This window comes from Moschus berezovskii, chromosome 8 (genome assembly GCF_049115385.1).
Source record: "Moschus berezovskii isolate FMDL1 chromosome 8, NW_MosBer_1.0, whole genome shotgun sequence".
Taxonomy (NCBI): domain Eukaryota; kingdom Metazoa; phylum Chordata; class Mammalia; order Artiodactyla; family Moschidae; genus Moschus; species Moschus berezovskii.
In genome coordinates this window covers 98,305,080-98,331,460 of record NC_142467.1, presented here as the reverse complement: position 1 = coordinate 98,331,460, position 26,381 = coordinate 98,305,080, and the positions used below count along the sequence as shown (strand labels likewise).

The following is a 26,381-nucleotide window of genomic DNA, read 5'->3' as shown; positions in this document are numbered from 1 at the left end:
ACTCTGGAGGGGACTACATGGCTGAAATTCCAGATATTGGGTGAATTCCTTAAGCTCTAAAGAGTTCCATCTTTTCATCTGTAAAATTGGATCAAACAGTACCCACATCTAAGGCTGACGAGAGAATTAGGACTATTGATTGGCACAAAATAAAGACTATGTGAGTGTTGGCTATTATTATTACTAGAGAAGTCACTATTGTTTTGATCATTAATATGATTATCAATAAAAGGACAGCTCTGGGAAGCCCCTCTGCTCCTCACAAAGCTGCATTCTTCACCTCTTCTCCTGCCTGCACCACCCACCAGCACAGCCCGTTTATTTTATTATGTATGTATTTTTTTTATTTTTTGGTTGTGCTGGGGGAACACAGGCTTAGAGAGAAGGCTCAGTAGTTCTGGCACAGGGGTGGCATGTGGGATCTCCCGAACCAGAGATCAAACCCAAGTTCCCTGCATTGGCAGGTGGATTCCTAGACCAGCAAAGTCCCCAGCATAGCCCATTCAGATTACAGGTTTCTACACCCCATCCTGGGTCTCCCCAGTGGCTCAGTGTGGTAAAGAATCCCCCTGCCAATGCAGGACACGCGAATTCAATCCCTGGGTTAGGAAGATCCCCTGGAGAAGGAAATGGCAACCCACTCCAATACTGCTGCCTAGGAAATCCCATAGACAGAAGAGCCTGGGGAACTATAGTCTGTGAACTCGCAAAGAGTCGGACATGACTGAGCAACTAAACACATACACACACACACAAGCCTTATCTGCCATGTCCCAAGCCATTTTTTCCATCCCTTGCACAGAGGGATCCTAAAGCTCAAGGTTCTAGCTGTCTTCTGCCCCTACTCCCAAGCTTTCCAGGACTCCCTAAAGACCTGGAGGGAAAAAGACCCCCGATTAGCGCCTGGCTGACTTGGGCAATTGCATTCCAAGTTCAATTCCCCTGGAAACAGGCCTTTGCCACCTGCTGCCTCTGGGCCTCTGTATATGCTGTTCCCTCTGCCTCCAATGTTTGCCAAAGCAGTCCACGTCTGGATAAAGCCAACTCAACCTTCAGCTCTTAGCAGAAATGTCACCCCAGGAGCATCCTCTGATCTCTAGGCTGGATAGGGTGCTTCCTCTGGGCTCCTGGCTTCATGGTCACAGCCCTGGTCCTCCAGAGTGATAACACAACAGGGATCGAAAAATATGTGCTTTAAGAACTGCAGAGACTTCGGACACGACTGAGTGACTGAACTGAACTGATGGTATATACCCATAGGTATATTTGTGTTGATATATGGCCGATTTGTGTTGATATATGGCGGAAACTAATACAGCATTGTAAAGCAATTATCCTCCAATTAAAAATAAATTAGTTAAAAAAAAAAAAAGGAATTGCAGGTCCTAGGATTTCCCTGGTGGTTCAGTGGTAAAGAATCCACCTGCCAACACAGGGGACAGGGGTTCAATCCCTGATCTGGGACAATTCTATATGCTGGAGAGCAAGTAAGCCCATACGCCACAACTATCGAGCCTGTGCTCTACAGCCTGTGCTTGGCAACAAACCACTGCAATGAGAAGCCCGTGCACTGCAACTAGACAGTAGCCTCTGCTAGCCACAACTAGAGAAAAGCCTACTCAGCAACAAAGACCCAGCATAACCAAAAATAAATAAATAAATAATTTCAAAAAGAATTGCAGGTCCTAGGACTTCCCTGGTGGTCTAGTCATTAGGAATATGCCTTTCAATGCAGAGGACACAGGCTCGATCCTTGGTCAGGGAACTAAGACCCCACATGACTTGAGGCAAGTTAGCCCACACGCTGCAACTAGAGAGACCACGAAGATTCCATATACCTCAACTAAGACTCGATGCAGCCAAAAATAAATAATTTTTGTTTTTTTTAAATGCAGGTCCTGGGACATTCCCTGGCAGTTTTCAGTGGTTAGGATTTGGCGCTTTCACTGCTGGAGCCTTGGTTTCAAACCCTGATGGGGGAACTAAGATCCCACAAGCTGCATAGCACAGCCAAAAAAGAAAAACAAAAAACTGCAGGGTTGCTTCCTCCAGGCAGTGTGCCCTGATTGCTCCAGTCCTCACCTCAGTGGAGGTGAGTAACTCCCCCAGACTCCTGCCTTCTCCCTTCCCTTAAATTCTAGGGAGTCATCCAAGCTCACTCTACTCCAGCCATACTTCCTCCAACACATCAGGCACAGCCCAGGCTCAGGGCTTTTGTACTGGCTGATGCCTCTGGAAAATTCTTTTCTCACAAATACCCACCTGGCTCCCTCCTTTACTTCCTTCAAATCTCTGAAAGTGAATGTCACCTTTTCAGTGAGAAATTGATGACCCAGTTTTAAACTGTACGCCCCTCATTCTCTGATACCCCCTTCCTCTTTTCCAGTTTAATTTTTCCCCATTGCATTCGTCACCATCAAAAACACTACACATTTTGTTTTTGTATTTTGTTTACTGCCTGTCCTCTCCATCAAATATGAGCTCCAGGGACTTCCCTGGTGGTCTAGTGGCTAAGACTCTGTGTTCCCAATGCAGGGGGCCCTGGGCTCGATCCCTGGTCAGGGAACTAGATCCCATGCACCACAACTAAGAGTTTGCACACCACAACTAAAAGTCCTGCATGCTGCAACTAAGACCAAGCACAGCCAAAATAAATACACTCTTTTTTTTTAAGTGAGCTCTAGGAAGTCACAGATTTTGTCTGCCTGGTTTACTGTTGTGTGTCCAACCCAAAACCAGTACCAGCACACAGTAGGTGCTCGATAAATGTTTGCTGAATGAATGAAGGCATGGCAGTACGCAAGGTCTACCCTGTCCTTCAGATACCCGGGCATGTCCACCCACCTATGCAATGTCCCTGCCCCATTCCCAGATACCTGGTCTTCTTGGCCACCTTCTCAAGGGGGATACCGTGGCGGAGAGCGAGGTGGCAGAGATGCAAAAGGGCCATGCCCAGGCTCTCATTCTGAAAGTGGTGGATCTCCTCCTCGCTGGACAGCTCCCATAATGATGCCACGTCATTTACAAACTCATGCTTGCCCTGGGGATGGGGAATCAGGCAGAAAGGGAGGTGTGAGAACCTGTTCACTCCCCAGCTTCTGGTTACTTTCAGGAAGGGAGGGACCCCATATGTATGCCTCATCTGCCCAATCCTATGCCTGTGGCAGACATCACTAATCAACCACAGTACTCTTACCCCTGCAACCCTAAGAGTCCAAAACCCTTCTGTTCAGGCAGCCAAAGGATCCCAGATGGCATGACTGAAACCCACTAGCTATAGCAAATTGGGAGGGAAGTGGGGGGCTCCTCAATTGCCCAAGGTCCCTCACAAATAGTCACGCCTCCCCAGCCCTGTTCACACCTGTTCAAAGAGGTACTCAAAGGAGGCAGGGTCCAGGAGTTGCACCCCCTGCTCTGGCTGTTCTGAGGAAGTCTCGGGCCCTGGGGGCCCGCAGCGGTACACAGCCGGCTCCTGAGGATTCATGCCATGCCAGTTTCGGAAATAAAACCTGCAGGAAAGGAGAGGGTGCAGTTGGGGTTTAGCATGGATTCAGGCCAAATCTTGGCAGGGGGGGACAGGGGAGGGAGGGGAGAGGACAAAAGCCTTCTAAGGGGACTTTGCCCACCTCATGCGGAAGTGCAGCGTCAGGCTGGAGTCCCTGGAGGTATCCAGGATGTGATTTGGAGGGAGCCAGACCTGGGCCTGGGCATCGAAGAGGGCAAAAAGACTGAAGCAGGGTGGAGTGATGCCTGCACAGGGGAGAAATGAGTCAGGAAGTTGATGTCTGCTGCCATTAGCCTCGTGGACTCCCAGACCTGCTGTCTCCCTTCACAACCTCTCCCCGGCCTCCTCCCCTGCCAAAAGAAGACAATGCAATATGTAGACCATGCTGTGGCCACACAGAAAAACTATATTTCCCAGTCTCCCTTGCAGCTAGGATGAGGGCCTTGGACAGTTTTTTGGCCAATGGGATGTGGGCAGAAGGAATATACATTTTCCAGGTCTAGAAATAAACTCTCCTGTCCTCTTCCCTACCCTAGGGATGTTGCAGACCCTTCATGCCTAGTGGTGAAGCTACAAGATAGAGGGGAACCATTTGACCAGCATTAAACACTAGGGCATCAGCATTAAATGCTTACATCTGGTGGCTCAGATGATAAAGAATCTGACTGCAATGCAGAAAACCCGGGTTCGATCCCTGGCCTGGGAAGATGCCCTGGAGAAGGGAATGGCTACCCACTCCAGTACTCTTGCCTGGAGAATTCCATGGGCAGAGGGCCCTGGTGGACTACAGTTCATGGGGTTGCAAGGAGTCAGACATGTTTAAGCAACTAACACTTTCACTATCAGACTTACAGTAAATTTTCATTGTCTTAACCCAGGAGAATTTGGGGGATGCTGCTTGTTACTATAGCAAACCTAGCATAGACTAACACAGCTCTTCATACTGCCGGCACTTTGCCTGTCTCTCTCTGAACTCCAGCCCCAGAGAAATACCCAACTACCCTTGCTGTCACCCTGTGGATATCTCTGGCCCCCTGAGATGTGCTTTGTTCCAAATAGATCTCATCTGAGGTCCCCAAACCTGCCCCCTCTCAGCACAGTTCTCTAAGTCAGGATTTCATCTTTGTCCTTAATTCATCCCACCTCCTCAAAATCAGATTGGTCACAAGTCCTATTCTTTCTGCACCCTTCGTTCTCTCTAGGATCTACCCACTTCCTTCAAACACAAAACCCAGTCCCAGTTCAGCCTCCAGATTTATTGTCATTCCCCATACTGGCCACCCAAGCATCTTTTTCTATACGTACATCACTTAAAAACTGTATCTAAAATAGTTCTTTTGGAATAATTTATAATCACCTAAGTACCAGCCACTAAAGAAATAAAACTTGGCAAGTCAGACTGAAACCCCCACCTACATCCACTTCCTCTCTCCTATCACAAAGAGGTAACCAGACTCCTGAACTAGAGTTTATCATTTTCATATTTTCTATGACCTAGTTTTAAATGCTATAAACTTGAATGGGGTATTATATCATAGGTGTCCTTCAGCAATTTTTTTTTTCAGGCTATGATAGCTTTTACACTTCACACGTGATACATGTAACTTTGGTTGCATTTCTTTTTCCTGGCTGCATAGTATTCCAGTGTTCAACCACATTGAGACTGATCTGTGCATTCTCCTCTACACAGACTTTGAGATGGCCTCTTATTTCTCAGTAAAATAAATGAGGTTGCTCTGAACATTCTTGTGTGTGTCTCCTGGAACATATGAGCCGAGTGTTTGTAGAGTGTGTATCTAGGAGTGGAACTGTGTGCCCTCAGGGAATGTATTCAGGTTATATGATGCCAAATTGCTCTACAAAACTCACTGCATCCAGGAATTCCCCAGAAGTCCAATGGTTAGGACTTGGTGCTTTCACTGCTGAGGACTCAGATTCAACCCTGGTTGGGGAACTAAGATCCCACAAGCCACGTGGCACAGCCAAAAAAAAAATCATTACATCCAAGTATGCTGCACCATAAAGAAGGAGCATGCTTCCCTGTGAGACAGTTTCCTAAAGAACCAATCTGCGGGCCTTCCCTGGTGGTTCAGTGGTTAAGAATCCATTTTCCAATGCAGGGGATGCAGGTTCAGTCTCTGGTCTGGGAACTATGGTCCCACATACTATAGGGCAACTAAGCCCATAAGCCACAAGTGAGGAGTTCCTACACCACAGCAAAGATCTGATGCAGCCAATAAATAAATATTTAAAATAAAAACAAAAAGACAAATATTAGAGGAAGATATTCTTTGAAAAAAAAAGAAACAATCTATTTCACTCTCTGGCTTAAACCTTCCATGGCTCCCCCTTTGCCCCGTAAGAAAGCTCAACCCCCTCAGCAAAGAACAACCATGACCTGGACACAGATAGTCATGCTCTGCTTTTAATTTCTAGTTTCCCTTCTAAATTCTTGAAACTGATGCTCCAGTTACTCTTAAGATCTTTTGCTTCCTTAAACAGATCAGGTTCTCTGGGACCTTGACCAGGCATGACTCACACGCCAAGCAAACCTGTCCAGCTTCTTTACAGTCAGAGATTTCCCTGGTGGTCCAGTGGCTAAGACTCTGCGCTCCCAATGCACAGGGCCCAGGTTCTATCCCTGGTCAGAGAGCTAGATCAAACATGTCGCAACTAAAGATCTCAAGTGCCGCAACTAAGACCTGGTGCAGTCAATAATAAATAAATTAATTAAAAAAAAAAAGAATCAGCCATCAGTGGAAAAGTACAAAGTGTTATAGAAATCTACAAAAGTACAAAGTGTTATAGAAAGCTCCCATTCAGTTGTGGGGCAGGGGGGTTGAGAGGATGTCCTGGAGGAGGGGGGAGGTAAATGAAGTCCCCTTGAAGATACCCTCTCCTCTGGCAGAAGACATTAGACTTCTGAGCACATCCACTGCAAGCTCTCATGACCATTCCATGTTTCCCTACTGCTCCTGGAAAAAAGTCTAAACTCTAGACTCTCCCTCTGGGGTTTAAGGCCCTTAAGCTTGAAGGTTTAAGACTTGACTCTGCTGACCTCTCACCCATCATCTCCCTTCCTGGAGTTCCTTGCTCCTAGCCTCACCCACCACACCCTGCTCCCGCCACAACAGCCAGAGCATCTTTGACCCTTGAGTCCAACCATGTTCCTCCTTTGCTCAAGGTCCTCCACGGCTCCCATCTTACTTGCAGTAAAATTCGAAGTCTTCCCTGAGGCCCAAAAGGCTCTGCACAACCCTCACCATCACCTGTTCACCCTCACCTATCCCTGTCTCCCCTTCACTCACTTGGCTACAGCCACACTGGCCTCCTCACAGCTACCAGCAAGTTTCCACCTCAGGGCCTTTGCACTTGCTGTTCTCGCTGCCAGATGTCCCTATGGCTTGCTCCCTTATCTCCTCAAGTTTTAAATCTTTTTTTTTTTTGGCTGCACCATGCGGCTTGTGGCATCTTAGTTCCCAATCAGGGATCGAACCCTGGCTCCCATCCCCACAACGAAAGTTCAGAGTGTTAACCTTTGGACCACCAGGCAAGTGCCGAAATGTTAAATCTTTTACCATCATCTCTGGTCTCCTATTCAGTTTCCTTATTTATTGCATTTCTTGCTGAGCCCTATAAGAATTCAGCTGCAATGAAAGAGACCTCGGTTTGATCCCTGGGTTGGGATGATCCCCTGGAGAAGGGAATGACAATCCACTGAAGTATTCTTGCCTGGAAAATCCCATGGACAGAGGAGCCCAGCGGGCTACAGTCCATGGGGTTGCAAAGAGTTGGACACAACGGAGCAAGTAACACTTTCGCTTTCATTAGAATATCAGCTTTTTACAAAGCTGATTGCAAAGTACAGAGGCTGTAATTGGGGGCTGGCACACAGAAGGTGCTCACTCAATGCGGACTGCATGAATGGACAGACAACTGGATGAACGGGGCCCAGTGGCTGCTGGCACCTCCACCCCACCATTGGGCCGATGGCCGGGACTCACCGACTTTCTGTGCGATGTGGATGCAGACGTCCTCTGCGGTCAGTGTGGCCTCAGTGAAGGTGACCCAGGGCTCCCCACCACTGGGGCCAGCCCAGTGCAGAAGCACTGTCAGGCCTCCTCTGGTGGCCATGGGCTGAGCTGCATCCCCACTGGGCTTCCTGCCCCTGGTGGTGGCCCTCCATTGGCACAGAGGCATGTTCTTGACAGCTGGCCTGCCTGTGAAGGAACATCCTATCAACCCCCAGGCCTCAGCTTTCAGGGCCCTTTTTACTACCTCAACCTTCCCACCTTCCAAACTGAAGGGAAAGATTTGGGACCCCTCACTGTGCAAACTTAGGCACCCAAGTCCCCTCCATGGACCTCAGTTTCCACATCTGTTTGATGGAGCTGGGGTATGCGACACCCTCCCCCCACGCTACATCAGTCATGAACAGCACCATCACCAACCCCTTTACTGGACAAACTCACCAGTACAAAAGTCTGCCCTGAAAGGTGGCTTTCCAAAATAACCTGGGTGGTCAGACAAACCTGGGGGTGAATCCTGTGTCGACTCAGGTGCAAGTCATTTAGTCATGTTGGGCCTCAATCTCCCCATCTGGAAAATAGACATGCTGAGAGTGTTGCCATGAAGAGACGGCGACATTTCTATATTCCTTTTAAAGAAACTTTTAAACTAGAGTTGTAAGGGAATTATGCACTACTGTTACCATATTGTGGGCAGGTAAGGACTTACTATGGCCATTTTGTTGTTTTCTGGCTGTTTTGTAGACAGGTTCTTCCTTGTTTCTTATCCTGCTGTCTGTCTTTGTGTTTGGATGAAATTACTACAGGATTTTTCCCTTGTGGTTACCCTAAGTTGCACAGTGAGGGGTCCCAAACATTCTGAAAGAGATGGGAATACCAGACCACCTAACCTGCCTCTCGAGAAACCTGTATGCAGGTCAGGAAGCAACAGTTAGAACTGGACATGGAACAACAGACTGGTTCCAAATAGGAAAAGGAGTACATCAAGGTTGTATGTTGTCACCCTGCTTATTTAACTTATATGCAGGGTACATCATGAGGAACGCTGGGCTGGAAGAAGCACAAGCTGGAATCAAGATTGCTGGGAGAAATATCAATAACCTCAGATATGCAGATGACACCACCCTTATGGCAGAAAGTGAAGAGGAACTCAAAGGCCTCTTGATGAAAGTGAAAGAGGAGAGTGAAAAGGTTGGCTTGAAGCTCAACATTCAGAAAACGAAGATCATGGCATCTGGTCCCATCACTTCATGGGAAATAGAGGGGGAAACAGTGGAAACAGTGTCAGACTTTATTTTTTTGGGCTCCAAAATCACTGCGGATGCTGATTGCAGCCATGAAATTAAAAGACGCTTACTCCTTGGAAGGAAAGTTATGACCAGTCTGGATAGCATATTAAAAAGCAGAGACATTACTTTGCCAACCAAGGTCCGTTTAGTCAAGGCTATGGTTTTTCCTGTGGTCATGTATGGATGTGAGAGTTGGACTGTGAAGAAGGCTGACCGCCAAAGAATTGATGCTTTTGAACTGTGGTGCTGGAGAAGACTCCTGAGAGTCCCTTGGACTGCAAGGAAATCCAACCAGTCCATTCTAAAGGAGATCAGTCCTGGCTGTTCATTGGAAGGACTGATGCTAAAGCTGAAACTCCAATACTTTGGCCACCTCATGCAACGAGTTGACTCACTGGAAAAGACTCTGATGCTGGGAGGGATTGGGGGTAGGACGTGACGGGGACGACAGAGAATGAGATGGCTGGATGGTATCCCCGACTCGATGGACATGAGTTTGAGTGAACTCTGGGAGTTGGTGATGGACAGGGAGGCCTGGCGTGCTGTGGTTCATGGGGTGGCGGAGAGTCGGACACGACTGAGCGACTGAACTGAACTGAACTGAACCCTAAGTTTAATAAGTTTAAGATGTGTTATAAGATTTACAAAACATGCCTCACACTGACAATACCCTCTTTTAAGCTAACAGCTTCCCTTTAGTAGAATTTGTAAACTTTACATTTTTAATTCTCCACCTCACATTTTGATTACTGCTGTTACACTTCACATTTTTTATATTGTGTAACTAAATCAGATGATTGTAGTTATGGTGTTTTTTTCTACGTTTTTTTAAAACTAGAGTTATAAATCAATTAGGTTGTGATGTTCAACACAGTTCTGCATGTTACACATTATGAATCTTGATACAGGCATGACCAAATAACAAATATGATAAAATCAAGAATGAAGTCATTATCATTACTTTTATAATCATAGTCGTTTCTCTCTTTCAGCCAATATTCCTGCCTCCCACATCTACCCCTACTAGTGACCCCGGTCCCTGCTGGCTCCCTGAGTGGTGGAGGGGTTCTGTTCAGCTCTTTTCCCAACAATCTGGAACTTTTGGAGAGACAGACCCAGGGTCCAGGCTTCCTGAGGTCTCCAAGTATTTCCGGAGGACTGTCAGGAATTAGAGCGACGTTACTCATTTAAGAACGTGATGAGGGAAAAACAGAATATCGCAATTGCATAATGCCGGATTTGTTAGGAATCAACTTCTCTCAGAAGTTGTTTCCTCATTTGGAAAATAGGCATAAAACAGTCTCTCTCTCAAAGGGTTGTTGGGAGGATTCAATGAGCTTGAAGCAGAGAAAAGACTCCGCGAGGGGCCTGGCAAACGCTTGGTAAGTGTTCGCCAAGTCGGACACGACTGACCTACTGAACAACAAATGATTATATTTGAGATAAGACCCTAGGGATCGGGCTTTTGTAGTGGCCATCTCCTCCTTCCTCATCCCCACTGGGCACAGATCTAGCTTTGAAGATGAGGTCTAAGCGAGGTCCGCAGCCCCCAACCCCCTAAGCACCCCCACCTCCCCGCCAGAAACTTCCAAACCCTGCCGACAGGGGCAGGAACCGCGCTGTGTACCCACCCGGCATCGATCAGTCACAAGGCAGTGTGGGGGCTTCTAACCACCTCCTGCAAAGGGCAGTTCCGCCAGCAGCATCCTTCCTGGATCTCCCGGGCGCGCTCCGTGGCGCCCCCTTCCAGTCTCACCCTTTCCCCGGAACTTGCCACAACCCGGGACCCCGCCCCACCACCCCGGGCAGCGGCCTCTTGATCGCCCCTGGAACAGCACCTCCCATTGGTCGCCTGAAACGGGCACATTCATTGGTCGCTGTCCTGCTCCGCCCCTTCACTACTACGGCGGTTCCCCTATTGGTTCAGGCTTCAAGTTTCGCTCAACCCAGGGCGGGAGAGGGAGTACTCTCTGCGGCGCCGCGACTTACCCACGCAGGCGTGGATCCAAGCATGTCAGGCTTCCAGACCTTACCCTGGTGCAAGGCCAGATCGTCATCTCGGCGATCAAGGTTGCAGCTGGCTGCCATTCAATCCTCCAACCCCGCTGCCATGTGGCCCTACATTCCGTCCTGCCTCTCCTCCCTGTCTGCTTAAGCCAGCCCTGCTTCTCGGAGCTGAGACACCCCACCGACCACCAGCCATCCCCACCCCCGCCTTCTGGAGAAGGCATTCAGGGCACACCCATAGCCCTGACGCTGGGAAAGATTGAGGGCAAGAGGAGAAGGGGGCGACAGGATGAGATGGTCGGATGGCATCACTGACTCAATAGACGTGAGTTTGAGCAAACACTGCGAGCGAGATAGTTAAGGACAGGGAAGCCTGGCGTGCTTCAGTTCATGGGGTGGCAAAGAGTGACTGAAGAACAACAAAATCCTGTTCTCTGAGGCCTCTTTGCTCAAGGTAGCAGCTTGGGCGTCTCACCTGATCCAAGTTCTGATCCCTGCAAAACAAGTCGCTGCTATTTATATTTACAGAGAAGGCTGTGCACTCAGCGTTTCATACACATTATTTCATTTTGTTGCAGGAAGAGGGACCCCTTCCAGGGCCCGAGAGTGGGCTCTTGTCTAACACTTGGAAATAAATTACCAAGGAGACACATGTATTGACAAAGCAAAAGACATTATTGGAAAGTGGCGCCCGGGGGAAAAGAGAGCAGCGGGGTAAGTGAACCCAGGAGAACTGCTCTGCTGCATGGCTCTCAGTCTTGGGTTTTATGGTGATGGGGTTAGTTTCTGGGTTGTCTTTGGCCAATCATTCTCACTCAAGAGTCCTTCCTGGTGGTGCATTGGTCAGTCAGTTCAGTCGCTCAGTCGTGTCCGACTCTTTGCGACCCCATGAATCACAGCACGCCAGGCCTCCCTGTCCATCACCAACTCCCGGAGTTCACTCAAACTCATGTCCGAGTCGGTGATGCCATCCAGCCATCTCATTCTCTGTCGTCCCCTTCTCCTCCTGCCCCCAATCCCTCCCAGCATCAGAGTCTTTTCCAGTGAGTCAACTCGTTGCATGCATTCGTGGATTAGCCTGAATTAATTCTAGCAAGGATTCTGGGACGCGGTCCCAGAGTATGTATTGGCATTTTCTCTCTCCTTTTAACTTTTCCCGATTTCTTCCTGGTTGGTAGTAGTTTGTTAGTTGTGCATTCCTCCTGTTGTAAGATAACTCACTCAAGTAATTACTATCAAGCCTGGCCAGGGCAGCAGGTTTCAGTCAGTGGGTTCCCCTAACAATCTGATGTTAGCAGTTGTCCTCTGGCATCTCTTATCCCCATTTCTCAGAGAAAGAAACCGAGGTACAGAGAGGTGACAAAGACTCTTTGCTTTAGTCCTCTGAGCCTTCTTCTGTTTTTTAAAATAATTTTATTTATTTTTATTTTTGGCTTTCCTGAGTCTTCATTGCTGCATGGGCTTTTCCCTCGTTGCAGAGGGCAGGGGCTACTCTCTAGTTCTGGTGTGCGGGCTTCTCATTGCTGTGGCTTCTTTTGTTGTGGAGCACGGGCTCTAGAGTGCTTGGGCTTCAGGAGTTGCGGCTCCCGGGCTCTAGAGCACAGGCTCAATAGTTGTGCTGCTTGGACTTGGTTGTTCTGTGACAAGTGGGATCTTTCCAGACCAGGGATCAAACCTTAATCTCCTGCATTGGTAGGTGAATTCTTTACCCCTAAGCCACCAGGGAAGCCCTGAGCTTTCTTCTTGACTACCCCTCAGCCTTGGCCCCAGTCCTGTCTTTGTCCTGCACAGTCATCCCCCGACCCCTAATATCTAATCAGGTTTCTCAGTTTCCACCATTGATGTATAAATATTCGTCCTCTCTTTAGCAAGAATCCTGTGAGGTCAGTTTAGCAAGAATCCCCCTATCCTTTTCTTTTAAAGATTTATTTATTCATTTATTTATTTTATTTTTGGGAATCAGCTAAGGGTTGCCCTTGATGCTTGGGCTTTCTCTCATTGCAGTGCACGGGCTTCTCACAGCAGTGGCTTCTCTTATGGGGGAGCACTGGCTCTAGGTGCTTGGACTTCAGTAGTCACAGCACGTGGGCTTCAGTAGTTGAGGCTCTTGGGCTGTAAAGCACTGACTTAGCAGTTGTGGCATACTGGCTTAGTTCCTCTGCACCATTTGGGATTTTCCCAGACCGAGGATCAAACCGGTGTCCCTTGCATTACAAGGTGGATTCCACTGGACCACCGGGGAAGCTCCCCTCCCACTCTCCCCCATCACACCCTCATTCTGCTCTTTGCCTGGCAATCCCCAGATGTCTTTGCTGCATTCAGAGTTGAGCCCAATGCTGTCCCCTTTACAGTCCCCCATTGCAGTTGTCCTGAATAGTCTCCTGTACTGTTTTGTGAGTCAAAAATATTGCCTGCCATATCAGTAAACAAAGGATATTGCAGTCATCCAGCCATCACATTGAGTAGGAGCTAGATGGGCCTCAGGGTAGACGGCTGGTTTCTCCCCTGTGGACGGATAGTCCAAATTAGCAGGAGACAGATGAGCTAAGCTTTGCCCAGGTAAAAGATAGAGATCACATACTTCTCATTCTCCAAGGCATGGATGGTGCCTGCAGCCATGAAATTGAAAAACATTCCTTGGAAGAAAAGCTATGACAAACCTAGAGAGCAAATTAAAAATCAGAGACACCACTTTGCAGACAAAGTTGCTTATAGTCAAAGCTATGGTTTTTCCAGTAATCATGTATGGATGTGAGAGTTGAACCATAAATAAGGCTGAGTGCTGAAGAACTGATGCTTTTGAACTGTGGTGCTGGAGAAGACTCTTGAGGGTCCCTTGGATAGCAAGGAGATCAAACCAGTCAGTCCTAAAGGAAATCAGTCCTGAATATTCACTGGAAGAGCTGATGCTCAAGCTGAAGCTCCAATACTTCGGCCACCTGATGCGAAGTGACTTATTGGAAAAGACCCTGATGCTGGGAAAGAGTGAAGGCAGACTCATTGGAAAAGACTCTCATGCTGGGAAAGATTGAGGGCAAGAGGAGAAGGGGTGACAGAGGATGAAATGGTTGGATGGCATCACCGACTCAATAGACATGAATTTGAGCAAACTCTTAGAGATAGTGAAGGACAGGGAAGCCTGGCATGCTGTAATTCATGGAGTCACAGAGAGTCAGACACGACCTGGTGACTGAACAACAAGTCAAGGAGACCCCAACTATACATTCACAGAAAGGCTCCTTGGAGGTCAAAATGGAGAGGGCATCACCTCATAGTAAGTGATGTCAGCCTGCCCCTAGGCCTCTTCACTGGAATCCATCTTGGCTAAGAGATGCATGCACACATGGGGGGACACTGAGATAAACCAAATATGTACTCAGAACCAGGCAAAGCAAGATGATTGGCCACAGGAAACCTGGAAGACATGCACCCTAAAAGTGATTCAAACTACCATAAGGGTGTGACTCTGTCTCTGAACCTGCCTATGTGTCTATCCACACATACTCTTTCCTTCCTAATAATCACTACTTGTTTCACTACTTCCTTTCTCTATGTGGAAATTAATTTCTACACACTTGACAGGCCAGGGCCTGATGGTCTTAGTGGTGAGAATTCAGCATTCTTACTGCCTCAGGCGGACTTCAGTCTCTGGCTGGGGAACTGAAACCCTGCTTCAAACCGCTGCAGGTTGAGGCTACCAGAGATCAGCATTACAGCCACACAGATGGTGAGCCCTGAGGGAACTCAGGATAGAAACAGGATGCCCACCATCCACCCATCAATCACTGCAATGCACGGGTGCATGCTAAGTCACTTCAATCATGTCCAACTCTTTGCGACCCTAAAGACTGTAGCCCACCTGGCTCCTCTGTCCATGGGTTTCCCCAGGCGAGAACACTGGAGTGGGTTACCATGCCCTCCAGGGGATCTTCCTGACCCAGGAATCAAACCCGAACCTCTTATGTCTCCTGCACAGGCAGGTGGGTTCTTTTCCACGAGTGCCACCTAGGAAGTCACTGCAGCCACCCTTGCAGAGATGCACCGTGAGGAGACTCAGGATGAGGTCAGCTGAGGTGCCTGTCCAAGGAATGATTTCAGAGAGCCCAGACTCTTGCATCTTCCCATACAAAGAAAAGCACTAAACTCTTTAAATTGAGATATCTGATTTTCTTTAATTAACAATAACCTTGTTGTAAAAGCTTGAATATATCCTGGCTCCCCCCTCACCTCTTCAGAGCAATCTCTCAGAGTTATCTGAGATGCTGTGTCCCAGACTTCAGTCCTGTTTTGTCTGCCAAATAAAATGTAACTCTCAACTTTTAGGTTGTGCTTCCCCCGCCCCCAGTTGACAGTTTGTTTGTTTTTTCAATTGGAGTAGAGTTGCTTGACAGTGTTGTGTTAGTTTCTGCTGTACAGCAAAGTGAATGTTCAGTTCAGTTCAGTCGCTCAGTCGTGTCCGACTCTTTGCGACCCCATGAATCACAGCACGCCAGGCCTCCCTGTCCATCACCAACTCCCGGAGTTCACCCAAACTCATGTCCATCTCATTCTCTGTCGTCCCCGTCTCCTTACGCATATACATATATCCCCGTTTAGATTTCCTTCCCATTTAGGTCACCACAGAGCATTGAGTAGAGTTGTCTGTGCTCTATGGTAGGTTCTTATTAATTATCTATCAATAACTAATCCAAGTTTCCTAATTCATCCTACCCCCTTTACCCCCTTGGTATCCATAAGTTTATTTTCTATATCTGTGTCTCTATTTCTGCTTTGAAAATAAGTTCATCAGTACCATTTATGATAAGGGCAGAGTAAGGAGACAAAGTAGGTGATTAAATAGTTAATCCCACTAGGGGATTGTAAGTAGAAAAAATACGGGAGACCCCAGTAAGTTAATGGTCACTTAAGAAAATAGGTTTGCTTAACCACAAAATAAGCAGGCTTGCTTAACACAAAGCATGCAGTACAAACATGAGGCAAGCTCCAAAACAATAAAACAATGGCAGTATGAGACCCACATCCTTCCCAGGGAGCTCAGCAAGTTCTAGGACATGCTTTCTGCACACATGAAAACAATAATTTATGGGAAAGTGACATTTCGAAGTAAATATCCTCATTGTACTGAAACCTGAAATAATTTTTCCATTATGTTATGACTTTCAGCTTAACCATGTGGGGACAAGAAAACATCCTTGACCAATCTGGAGGAGGAGCTGATGATCAAAGCACGACACCTACTCAAGAATGAGGAAGTGGGACTTTGCTGGTGTCCAGTGGGTAAGACTCTGCACTCCCAATGCATCGGGCCCAGGTTCGATCCCTGGTTGGGGAAGTAGATCCCGGGTGCTGTAACTAAAAGGGCCTGTGTGTGGCACCTAAGACCAGGCGCAACCAAATGAATACATACATTAAAAAATAATAATAACAAATATATGATTTTAAAAAAGAATGACGAAGAAAGCAGTCTTTCCCCTCTCCCCACTTTACCTTTGATTATGAAACTGTAGCCCACTAAGTTGAGGCGCTCAGCACCCTCTCACCTGCCCACTGGTAAGCCTTACAAGCATCCTATTCTAATAAATCACTTGATATCCATCACTCTGACTCTCCCTGAATTCTTTTCTGCACCAAGACATAAAGGAGGACTGGAGGTCTTCAGAACCGACCCCACCCCCGCGAAACGCCACCTAAAAGTTTCGTTTAGTTAACGACTTTTAACAAGTGTCAGTATAATTTTTTCTTTAACAAAGACTGAGGAACTTTTCCAGGTCCCAAAGCACCAAAGGGAAGCTGCTGCTGCTGCTTAGTCGCTTCAGTCGTGTCCGACTCTGTGCGATCCCATAGACAGCAGCCCACCAGACTCCCCCGTCCCTGGGATTCTCCAGGCAAGAACACTGGAGTGGGTTGCCATTTCCTTCTCCAATGCGTGAAAGTGAAAAGTGAAAGTGAAGTCGCTCAGTCGTGTCCAACTCTCCGTGACCCCATGGATTGCAGCCTACCAGGCTCCTCCATCCATGGGGTTTTCCAGGCAAGAGTGCTGCAGTGGGGTGCCATTGCCTTCTCCGCCAAAGGGCAGAGCCAGGTTTAATTGTGAAGTTGGAGCCATAACAGCTGTGGCCAAGAGCACGTGACTACTCTTCTCAGTCTGAGAAAACAGGGGGGAAAACAGACCCTTCTTCACAGGGCAGCTATGGAGATTCAATGTGAAGCTGTAGACAGAAACTTAGCCTAGAGCCTGAAGGATAGTGAGTGCTGGGAACTTGGGGACTGGGGAATCAACAGTGATTCACCCTGACAAGGGAATCATTTGCAGCTGGGAAAAAAAAAAGCAGAATTCTGTACTGATATGGTGACATCTCCAGAGTGTCTGTATATTTCATATCAGAGAATGAAATATATAGAACATATAGAATAGGACTTTCCTGGAGACCCAGTGGTTAAGGCTCCCTGCCTCCACAGGTCCTGGTTTGGTCACTAGTCAGGGAACTAAGATCTCACATGCTGAGTGGCATGGCCAGAAAGAAAGAAAAAGAATATATAGAATAAAAAGAATGTATTATATTTTCTTGTGTTTGCTCAGCCCACCTATGGAAGAACTCAAGAGAAGTATAGAAATATTGGTTAGTTCAAGGAAAAAATTTTCAGAAAATCTCAGGAAGGACTTCCCTGGGGGTCCAGTGATTAGAACTCTGTGCTTCCACTGTTGGGGTTGCGGGTTCAATCCCTGTGGAGAACTAGGATCCTACATGACCTGTGGTGCAGCAAAAACAAAACCAAAAAACCAACAACAAAAAACAAAATGCAGAAAAGAAATCTCACATTTCTCTCACACCCATCTTTGGTTCATCTGCAAAATCTCACCCGACCTGTTCCAGTCCCACCGTCACTCACCCGGACCAATGAAGTCGCTTCTATCCTGGTCTGAGGCTCCTCCCCTTGCCCCGCCCACCCCACCTCTGTCTGTCTTCCCTGCATGGCCAACAGCGTTTGTGAGCATCTGAGCACAATCTCTTATCCTTTATAGATATGAGTGATCAGGCTCAGAGCCTGATTGTATGGGTTACAGAATTGTAACACCATTTAAATTCTAACCTGGCAGCTCAGATGGTGAAGAATCTGACTGTCATGCAGGAAACCAGGGTTTGATCCCTGGGTCGGGAAGATCCCCTAGGAGAAGGGGATGGCTACCCACTCCGGTATTCTGGCCCGGAAAATCCTGTGGACAGAGGAGCCTGGCGGGCTACAGTTCATGGGGTCGAAAAGAGTCAGACGTGACCTAGCGACTAACACTTTCACTTTAAATGCTAAAGACCTCTTATGCTAAGGTGAGAGTACTGACTGGCGGGAGGGGGTCCCAGAGGTTTGGAATGAGAATATTGGGCAGACACAGATGGGCCTGAGAAGGGAACTTCCCTGGCGGTCCAGTGGTTAAAACTTCAAGCTCCCAGTGCAGATGGCAAAGGTTCAATCTGGTTGGGGAAGTGAGATCCTGCTTGCTGCACAAGGCAGCCAAAAAATTAAAATAATAGAAAAGAAAAAATAAAAGATGAGCCTGAGAACTTTGACCCATCAATACCCTTGTCTGAGGGAGTTGGCCCTTCCATGTGTGATACGGTGATATAAGAAGAAGTATATATTGATCTTCATCCCTAATTCCTTGCACAGAACTTCGACAACTCTTGAAACTTCCTGAGTGAAAGAGGTGATAGCCTCGTGTTTCACTGTAGAATTTGGCTTTAGTCCCTGGTCCCTGGCTCAGAGCTCCTAAAACTTTTCGAATACCCTGACTGATACAGGTGAGAAGAATATCTTTTGTGTTTCATAATAAACCTGTGCGACCGTACCTGTGTTTATGCTAATGAGGTGACACAGATAAATCTGGAGATTATCATACTTAATGAAATAAGTCAGATAGAAAAAGATACATGATATCCCTTATATGTGTGCTGTGCTTAGTCATTCAGTCATGTACAACTCTTTGTGACCCCCATGGGCTGTAGCCCGCTAGGTTCCTCTGCCCATGGGGATTCTCCAGGCAAGAATACTGAAGTGGGTTGCCATGCCCTCCTCCAGGGGATCTTTCCAACCCAGGGATCGAATCTAGGTCTCCCTCATTGCGGGCATATTCTTTGCCATCTGAGCCACCGGGAAAGCCCTTGTATCCCTTGGAATATATGTGGAATATAGTTGGAATCTTAAAAAGAAGAAGAAGAAAGATACAAACGAACATATTTACAAAACAGAAACAGACTCACTGACTTAAGAGAAAGAATTTATGGTTCTAAGGGGAAGTGTTGAGGGGAGGGATAGACTGGGTGTTTGGAAATAACGTCTACACACTGCTATACTGAAAACAGCACAGGCTCAGTAATTGTGCTCATGGATTTAGTTGCTCTGCACGTGGAATCTTCCCCACCAGGGACTGAACCCGTGTCCCCTGCATTGGTAGCTGGGTTCTCAACCCTTGGACAACCAGGGGAATCCTAAAATAAAAATTTTTTTTTTAAAAAAGAAAACTTTGGGACCTCCATGGTGGTCCAGGGGTTAAGACTCTATGCTCCCAAATGCACAGGCCACAATTAAAGATTTCACATGCTGTGACAAAGATCCTGCATGCAGCAAATAAGACCTGACACAGCCAAGAAAATAAATATTTTACAAAAGAAGAAGAAAGAAAATTTTCACGAGCTTCATTATAGGCCCTGGAGAAGGAAATGGCAACCCACTCCAGTATTCTTGCCTGAGAAATCCCACGGAGAGAGGAGCTTAGGGGCTACAGTCCATGGGGTCGCAGAGTCAGACACGACTGAGTGACTGACACACACTCTAGACCCAGTGTTTAGATGAGAACAACAATAAAACAAACCAAATACCCAGGCCCAGAAATGAACCCTCAACCCTCCCAGAAGCTACTCATTCTGAATCTTCAAGTCTGTTTTCCTGTTCCCTTCACCGGCTGCGTTTTGCTTAGCAGCCTTTATGATAGTCTACTTCACTGGAACATTCTTTGAGCACTGATTTTTAAGGCCTGACTTCCATTCTAGAATGTCAGCTCCACAAAAGAGTGGGGTCTGTGTGATTCCCCACGGTGTCCTGTAATGATGCCTGGCACCCTTAGGTACCAAAAAGCTGGTGGAGTGAATGATCTCCAGAGACATCTAGGCCCCGGGCAACTGTCGTGTCCCGCTCGGCAGGAGCTGGCCATGGCCTTCCAGCCTCGGCTTCTTCTTTGCTAATAGCACCGCGCAATAGCAGGAAATGGAGTGCCCCAGATTCTTCAACAGCCAGCCCCTCTGAGATGAGATGAGTTGGGGTGGCCTCTGCTGGGCCCAGAGGCCAGAGGAACAGGAACTGTCAGGTGGGGCGATTAATAACATAAAGAAAGTGAAAGTGAAAGTGTTAGCTCTGCAGTCAGTGTCTGACCCTTTGCAACCCCATGGCCTGCAGCCCGCCAGGCTCCACTGTCCACGCGATTTCCCAGGCAAGAATGCTGGAGTGGGTTGCCATTTCCTTTTCCAGAGGATCTTCCTGACCCAAGGGTCGCACCTGGGTCTCCTGCATTGCAAGCAGACTCTTTACTATCTGAACCACCAGGGAAGCCCAATAACAATAATAGTAATAAACCCAGTCATAACAATAAACTCTAATAATAGTTTGCATTTTCCCAGCCTGGATGCCAGTTGGGCCCAGGCCTGGGTGCTTAGAATTCTTTGAGCTCTCTCAGATTTTTTAAAATGTTTATTTATTTAATTTATTTATTTGGCTGTGCCCAGTCTTAGCCGCCTCATGTGGTTCCTAGTTCCCGAAAGTGTTAGTCGCTCAACTGTGTCCCACTCTTTGCGACCCTGTGGACTGTAGCCTGCCAGGCTATGCTGTCCATGGGACTTCCCAGGCACGAATACTGGAGTGGGTTGCCATTACCTTCTCTGGGGATCTTCCCAACCCAGGCAGGCAGACTCTTTACAGTCTGAGCCACTAGGGAAGCCCTGTGACCAGGGGCCAGACATAGGCCCCCTGCATTGGGAGTTTGGGATCTTAGCCACTGGACTGCCAGGGAAGTCCCTCAGGTTCTTTTAAAGTGGGACCAGCACACCACTTGACAACTGGAGAGAAAAGAGGCCACGGACGCCACTGGCAAAGCTCACAGACAGCCCCTCACTCCTGTGACTTTTTGCTGAACTCCTACATCACAGTGGGGGTCCAGCCCCAGTACAGAAGCTCTGGGTTACCCCACCAACTATGGGGGTTTGCCTAGAAGTGAGGGGGAGTTCCCAGACCAGGGACTTTCCAGGCTAAACTTGAGACAACTAGTCACCCTGCCCCAGTGGGTTTTTTTAGGAGGAAGCTAGAATAGGGGGATTCCCTAGACTCAGAGATCTTCTGGGACCTTCCTAGAACTCCCATCAAGCCTGGGAAAAGTCAAGGACAGATAAATTAAAAACAAAAATCCCTTTGTGTCTTTTTGAATGGGAGGGTTCAGGGAACAGTCAGCCCCCTCCCCCAAATAGCCTTGAGATGGGTTTAGAATCCCTCTAAGGAAACGCCACCGGAGAAGGCAATGGCAACCCACTCCAGTACTCCTGCCTGGAAAATCCCATGGACGGAGGAGCCTGGTAGGCTGCAGTCCATGGGGTCACTAAAAGGTGGACACGACTGAGCGACTTCACTTTCACTTTTCACTTTCACACATTGGAGAAGGAAATGGCAACCCACTCCAGTGTTCTTGCCTGGAGAATCCCAGGGACGGGGGAGCCTGGTGGGCTGCTGTCTATGGGGTCGCACAGAGTCGGACACAACTGAAGTGACTTAGCATTAGCAAAGAAATGCCACACCCTTCTCTCTGTGTGTGTGAATACATGGCCTCTTAAACTTTCTCATGAGGAGCCACAGGCAAGTTCATTTTGTGCTGATTTCCAGAGGAAATGGGGCTTCCCTGGTGATTCAGTGATAAAGAATCCACCTGCCAATGCAGGTGATGTGGGAGTTGCGGGTCGGGAAGATCCCCTGGAGGGGGAAATGGCAACCCTCTCCAGTTTTCTTGCCTGGGAAAATCCCAGGGGCAGAGGAGCCTGGTGGGCTATTATAGTCCATGGGGTCACAAAGAGTCAGATAGGACTGAGCATGCACCCAAACAAGCAAAGAATTTAAAACAGAGCCAGGTGCAGAACAAGTGCTATTATCTTCTTTATTGCACAATATTTCTTAGAGATCTTTCTTTTGCATTATGTGTAGATCTATTTGGTGGATTTTTACCCCCGTGCCATGCAGCTTGTGGGATCTTAGTTGTGCGTCATTGTTGTCACTTAGTCGCTGAGTCGTGTCTGACTGTTTTTTCGACCCCATGGACTATAGCACACCAGGCTCCTCTGTCCATGGAAATTCCCAGGCAAGAATACTGGAGTGTATTCCCATTGATCAGGGTCACACCTGGCCCATGGCAGTGAAAGCACTTCCTAACCACTGGCCCACCAGGGAATTCCCCAGAAGTATTTTAGTATGAAATATTTCAGGCATCCAAAAGTTCAGTTCAGTTCAGTCACTCAATCGTGTCCGACTCTTTGTGATCCCATGAACTGCAGCACACCAGGCCTCCCTGTCTATCACCAACTCCCGGATTCCACCCAAACCCATGTCCATTGTGTTGGTGATGCCATCCAGCCATCTCATCTGTCGTCCCCTTCTCCTCCAGCCCTCAATCTTTCCCAGCATCAGGGTCTTTTCAAATGAGTCAGCTCTCTGCATCAGGTGCCCAAAGTACTGGAGTTTCAGCTTTAGCATCAGTCCTTCCAATGAACACCCAGGATTGATCTCCTTTAGAATGGACTGGTTGGATCTCCTTGCAGTCCAAGGGACTCTCAAGAGTCTTCTCCAGCACCACAGTTCAAAAGCATCAATTCTTCGGCGATCAGCTTCCTTCACAGTCCAACTCTCACATCCATACATGACCACGGGAAAAACCATAGCCTTGACTAGACGGACCTTTGTTGGCAAAGTAATGTCTCTGCTTTTTAATATGCTGTCTAGGTTGGTCATAACTTTTCTTCCAAGAAGTAAGCGTCTTTTATTTTCATGGCTGCAATCACCATCTGCAGTGATTTTGGAGCCCAAAAAATAAAGTCTGACACTGTTTCCCCATCTATTTGCATGAAGTGATGGGACCAGATGCCATGATCTTAGTTTTCTGAATGTTGAGCTTTAAGTCAACTGTTTCACTCTCCTCTTTCACTTTCATCAAGAGGCTCTTTAGTTCTTCTTCACTTTCTGCCATAAAGGTGGTGTCATATGCATATGTGGAGATAAATAAAAACATCATCTAGGCACCAGATAGAAACAAACCCAGCGTCCATCAACAGATGAATGAACAAATAAAATGTAATACAGCCCTACAATGGAATACATGTGACCCTTTGTATCTACTGGCTTTGAATCATGGATTCAACCAACCATAGATGGAGAATAATCAAAAGGAAAGGAAAGGGCTTCCAACGGGGCTCAGTGTTAAAGAATCTACCTGCCAATGCAAGAGACTCAGGTTCGAGCTCCTGTCCAGGAAGATCCCACATGCTGCTGAGCAACAAAGCCCGTGTGCCACAACTATTGAGCCTGTGCTATAGTGCCTGGAAACTTCAACTACTGGCCCATGTGCTGCAATTATTGAAGCCCTCATGCCTAAAGCCCGTTCTTTTCAGTAAGAGAAGCCACTGCAATGAGAAGTCCGTGCACCACAACTAGAGAAAAGCCGAACAGCAATGAAGACCCAGCACAACCAAAAATAAATAAAAATAAAGAAGTGAAATGTTTTTAAAGTTTAAAAAAAGAAAAGGAAAGGAAATTCCTGGGTCTTCCCTAGTGGTCTAGTGGCTAAGACTCCACGCTCCTAATGCAGGGGGCCTGAGTTCAATGCGGGTCAGGGAACTAGGTCCCCCATGCTTCAACTACAAATCCCACGTGCCACAACCAAGACCAGACATAGCCAAATAAAGAAATAAATTTTTTATTTTTTTAATCAGCAAGAAATTGTGTTGGTGAAATGGACAAAGGTGGTCAAAAGTTACAAGCTTCCAGTTATAAAATAAATAAGTCCTGAGGATGTACAGTACAGCATGATGATTAACAATACTGTATTGTATATTTGAAAGTTGCTACCCTGAATATTCATTGGAAGGACTGATGCTGAAGCTGAAACTCCAATATTTTGGTCACCTGATGCGAAGAGCTGACTCACTAGAAAAGGCCCTGATGCTGGGAAAGATTGAGGGCAGGAGGAGAAGGGGACGACAGAGGATGAGATTGTTGGATGGCGTCACTGACTCAATGGACATGAGTTTGAACATACTCCGGGAGATGGTGAAAGGCAGGGAAGCCTGGAGTACTGCAACCCATGGGGTCGAAAAGAATCAGACAGAACTGAGCTACCGAACAGTAGCAAGAAGAAGATGGAAGATCTTAAAAGTTCTCATCACAAGAAAAAAAATGTGTATCTCTGTATGGTGATGGATATGAACTGGATTTATAGTGGTGACCAGGTACACAGACATCAAATCCTTATGTTGTTCCTAAACTAACATAATGTTCTGTATCAATTATATCTCAATTTTCTAAAACTTAAAAAAAATTGTATTCAATCCCCTCAGGTCAAAAAACAAAACAGCATAAAGACCATGGGGGATCTCAGAGTTCTACTGTCCATTTTCATCGCTGGATGGAAGTGGATGTTTCCCCTTCCACCCTCTAAATCAATGAGGAAGGGTTGCTTTTCATTTCATCAGTACATACCTCTTGAGCACCTACTGTATGCTCGGCCCAGTTCCAGGTCCTGGAACAGAATAGAGAGTAGGTAAAATTCCCTGCACTTTTAGGTGGGACAACAGCCAAGAATGAGGATAAACAAGTAAAAATATGTAGCATAGCAGATGGTGACATGGAATAGAGAAAGCAAAGCAAGGAAGGAGACGATGTCATCGGAGATCTGGGAGTTCTAGACCCATCTCTCTGATCTGTGGGAGCTGAAGTGGAGCCAAATGGATGTCAGGGCAGGGTGTACCAGGCAGGGGAAGAGCTGAGGCCAAGGTCTGGAGGAGACGCTGTCCTTGGACTTGACGCAATTCTTATCTACCTGTTGGGCCCCCTAACTTCCTTGTTCATTGGTGTTCCTGTTCATGAGTTTCATCCATCTGGGTGTGAATCACTCTCTTTGGTTTCACTGCTCTATCGTGCAGCGGGTACACATTGTGTGTATGTGTGCACGCGCTCAGTCATGTCCAGCTCTTTTGCAACCCCATCAACTGTAGCCCACTAGGCTCCTCTGTCCATGGAATTCTCCAGGTCAGAATACTGGAGTGGTTGCCATTTCCTCCTCCAGGGGATGTTCCTGACCCAGGGATCCAACCCTCATCTCCTGCATTGGCAGGGGGAATCTTTACTACTGAGCCACTAGGGAAACCCCATTATACACTTTAATATGCCATGGATAGTTGTGTGAGTTCCAATTTTACATTTTCAATGGCTCCAGGAAACAAGCTTATCCTGCTTTCCTTTTTCTTTCAATGTTTTTAAAAAATATTGAATTATTTTAGAAAAATAATGAATAATAATTAATAAATAATAAAATAATAATAAACATTTAATTATTTTAGATAATTACTTATTTTTAAATAAGTAATTCATTCACAAGGTTCTAAATCAAAAAGGCACAAAATGGTTTTGAGGACAAGTCCCCACTCTGCTTCCAGACTCCTGACATCCAACTCATTACTGAATTCAAAACTTTCTTATGGTTAGTGGTTCCTCAAAAATGATTAACATGTGATCCAGCAGTTGCACTTCTGGGTGTATATACAAAGAAAGCAGGAACTCAGACAGATATTTGTACATCCATGTTTTAAAAATAAATATTTGTTTGACTGTGTCGGGGTCTCAGTTGTGGCATGGGGGACCTAGATCCCTGGCCAGGGATTGAACCCAGGCCCCCTGTATTGGGAACTTGGAGTCTCAGTCCCTGGAAGTACAGAGTTCATAGCAGCATTACTGACAGTAGCCAAGAGGGGGAAGCGACCCAAGTGTCCATCAGTGGATGAATGGATGGACATACTGTGATGTATTCTACAATGGAATATTATAAAGACTTTTAAAAAAAGAGAAAAGGAGAGACCTTCTGACACACACTCTTCCATGGATGAATACTGAAAACTCTATACTGAGCGAAATAAGCCAGTCACGAAATTACAAATATTTCAGGAGCAGGGAGTTAAATTATTAATGGGTACAGAATTTCTCATACTTAACATCACTGAACTGTACCCCCTCAAAGTAGTTAAAATGAGGATTTCCCTGGTGGTCCAGTGGTTGAGACTCTTTGCTCCCACTGCAGGGGCTGCAGGTTCCATCCCTGATTAGGAAACTAAGATCTCACATGCCATGAGGAATGGCCAAAAAAAAGATTAGCAAGCTCGCTTCAGCAGCATGTATACTAAAATTGGAAGGATAGAGAAAAGATTAGCCTGGCCCCTGCACAAAGATGATATGCAAATGCCTGAATCATTCCATGTTTAA

The 26,381-nt window shown here is 46.9% G+C and overlaps 1 protein-coding gene and 1 non-coding gene across 5 annotated transcripts in view; one reads left to right on the top strand and one right to left on the bottom strand.

The window, feature by feature from the left end:
- Window positions 1–10,632, bottom strand: part of TYK2 (tyrosine kinase 2) — a 29,558-nt gene extending 18,926 nt beyond the window's left edge. Inside the window, exons 1-7 of one of the 4 annotated variants that reach the window (XM_055429909.2) lie at window positions 10,454–10,632; window positions 8,243–8,391; window positions 8,038–8,104; window positions 7,510–7,725; window positions 3,627–3,750; window positions 3,362–3,509; window positions 2,877–3,040 (exon numbers count right to left, since the gene is read on the bottom strand). In XM_055429909.2, the coding sequence (XP_055285884.1) occupies window positions 2,877–3,040; window positions 3,362–3,509; window positions 3,627–3,750; window positions 7,510–7,705 (632 nt within the window). In that variant the 5' untranslated portion in view covers window positions 7,706–7,725; window positions 8,038–8,104; window positions 8,243–8,391; window positions 10,454–10,632. Of the gene's footprint in view, window positions 1–2,876; window positions 3,041–3,361; window positions 3,510–3,626; window positions 3,856–7,509; window positions 7,726–8,037; window positions 8,105–8,242; window positions 8,392–10,453 lie in introns of those variants that run through there. The other 3 variants (XM_055429908.2, XM_055429907.2, XM_055429911.2) reach the window with 3 other exon arrangements.
- Window positions 10,633–26,274: 15,642 nt separating this feature from the next.
- Window positions 26,275–26,381, top strand: LOC129559633 (U6 spliceosomal RNA). Its single transcript, XR_008686585.1, has one exon. It is a non-coding gene; the product is annotated as a U6 spliceosomal RNA (small nuclear RNA).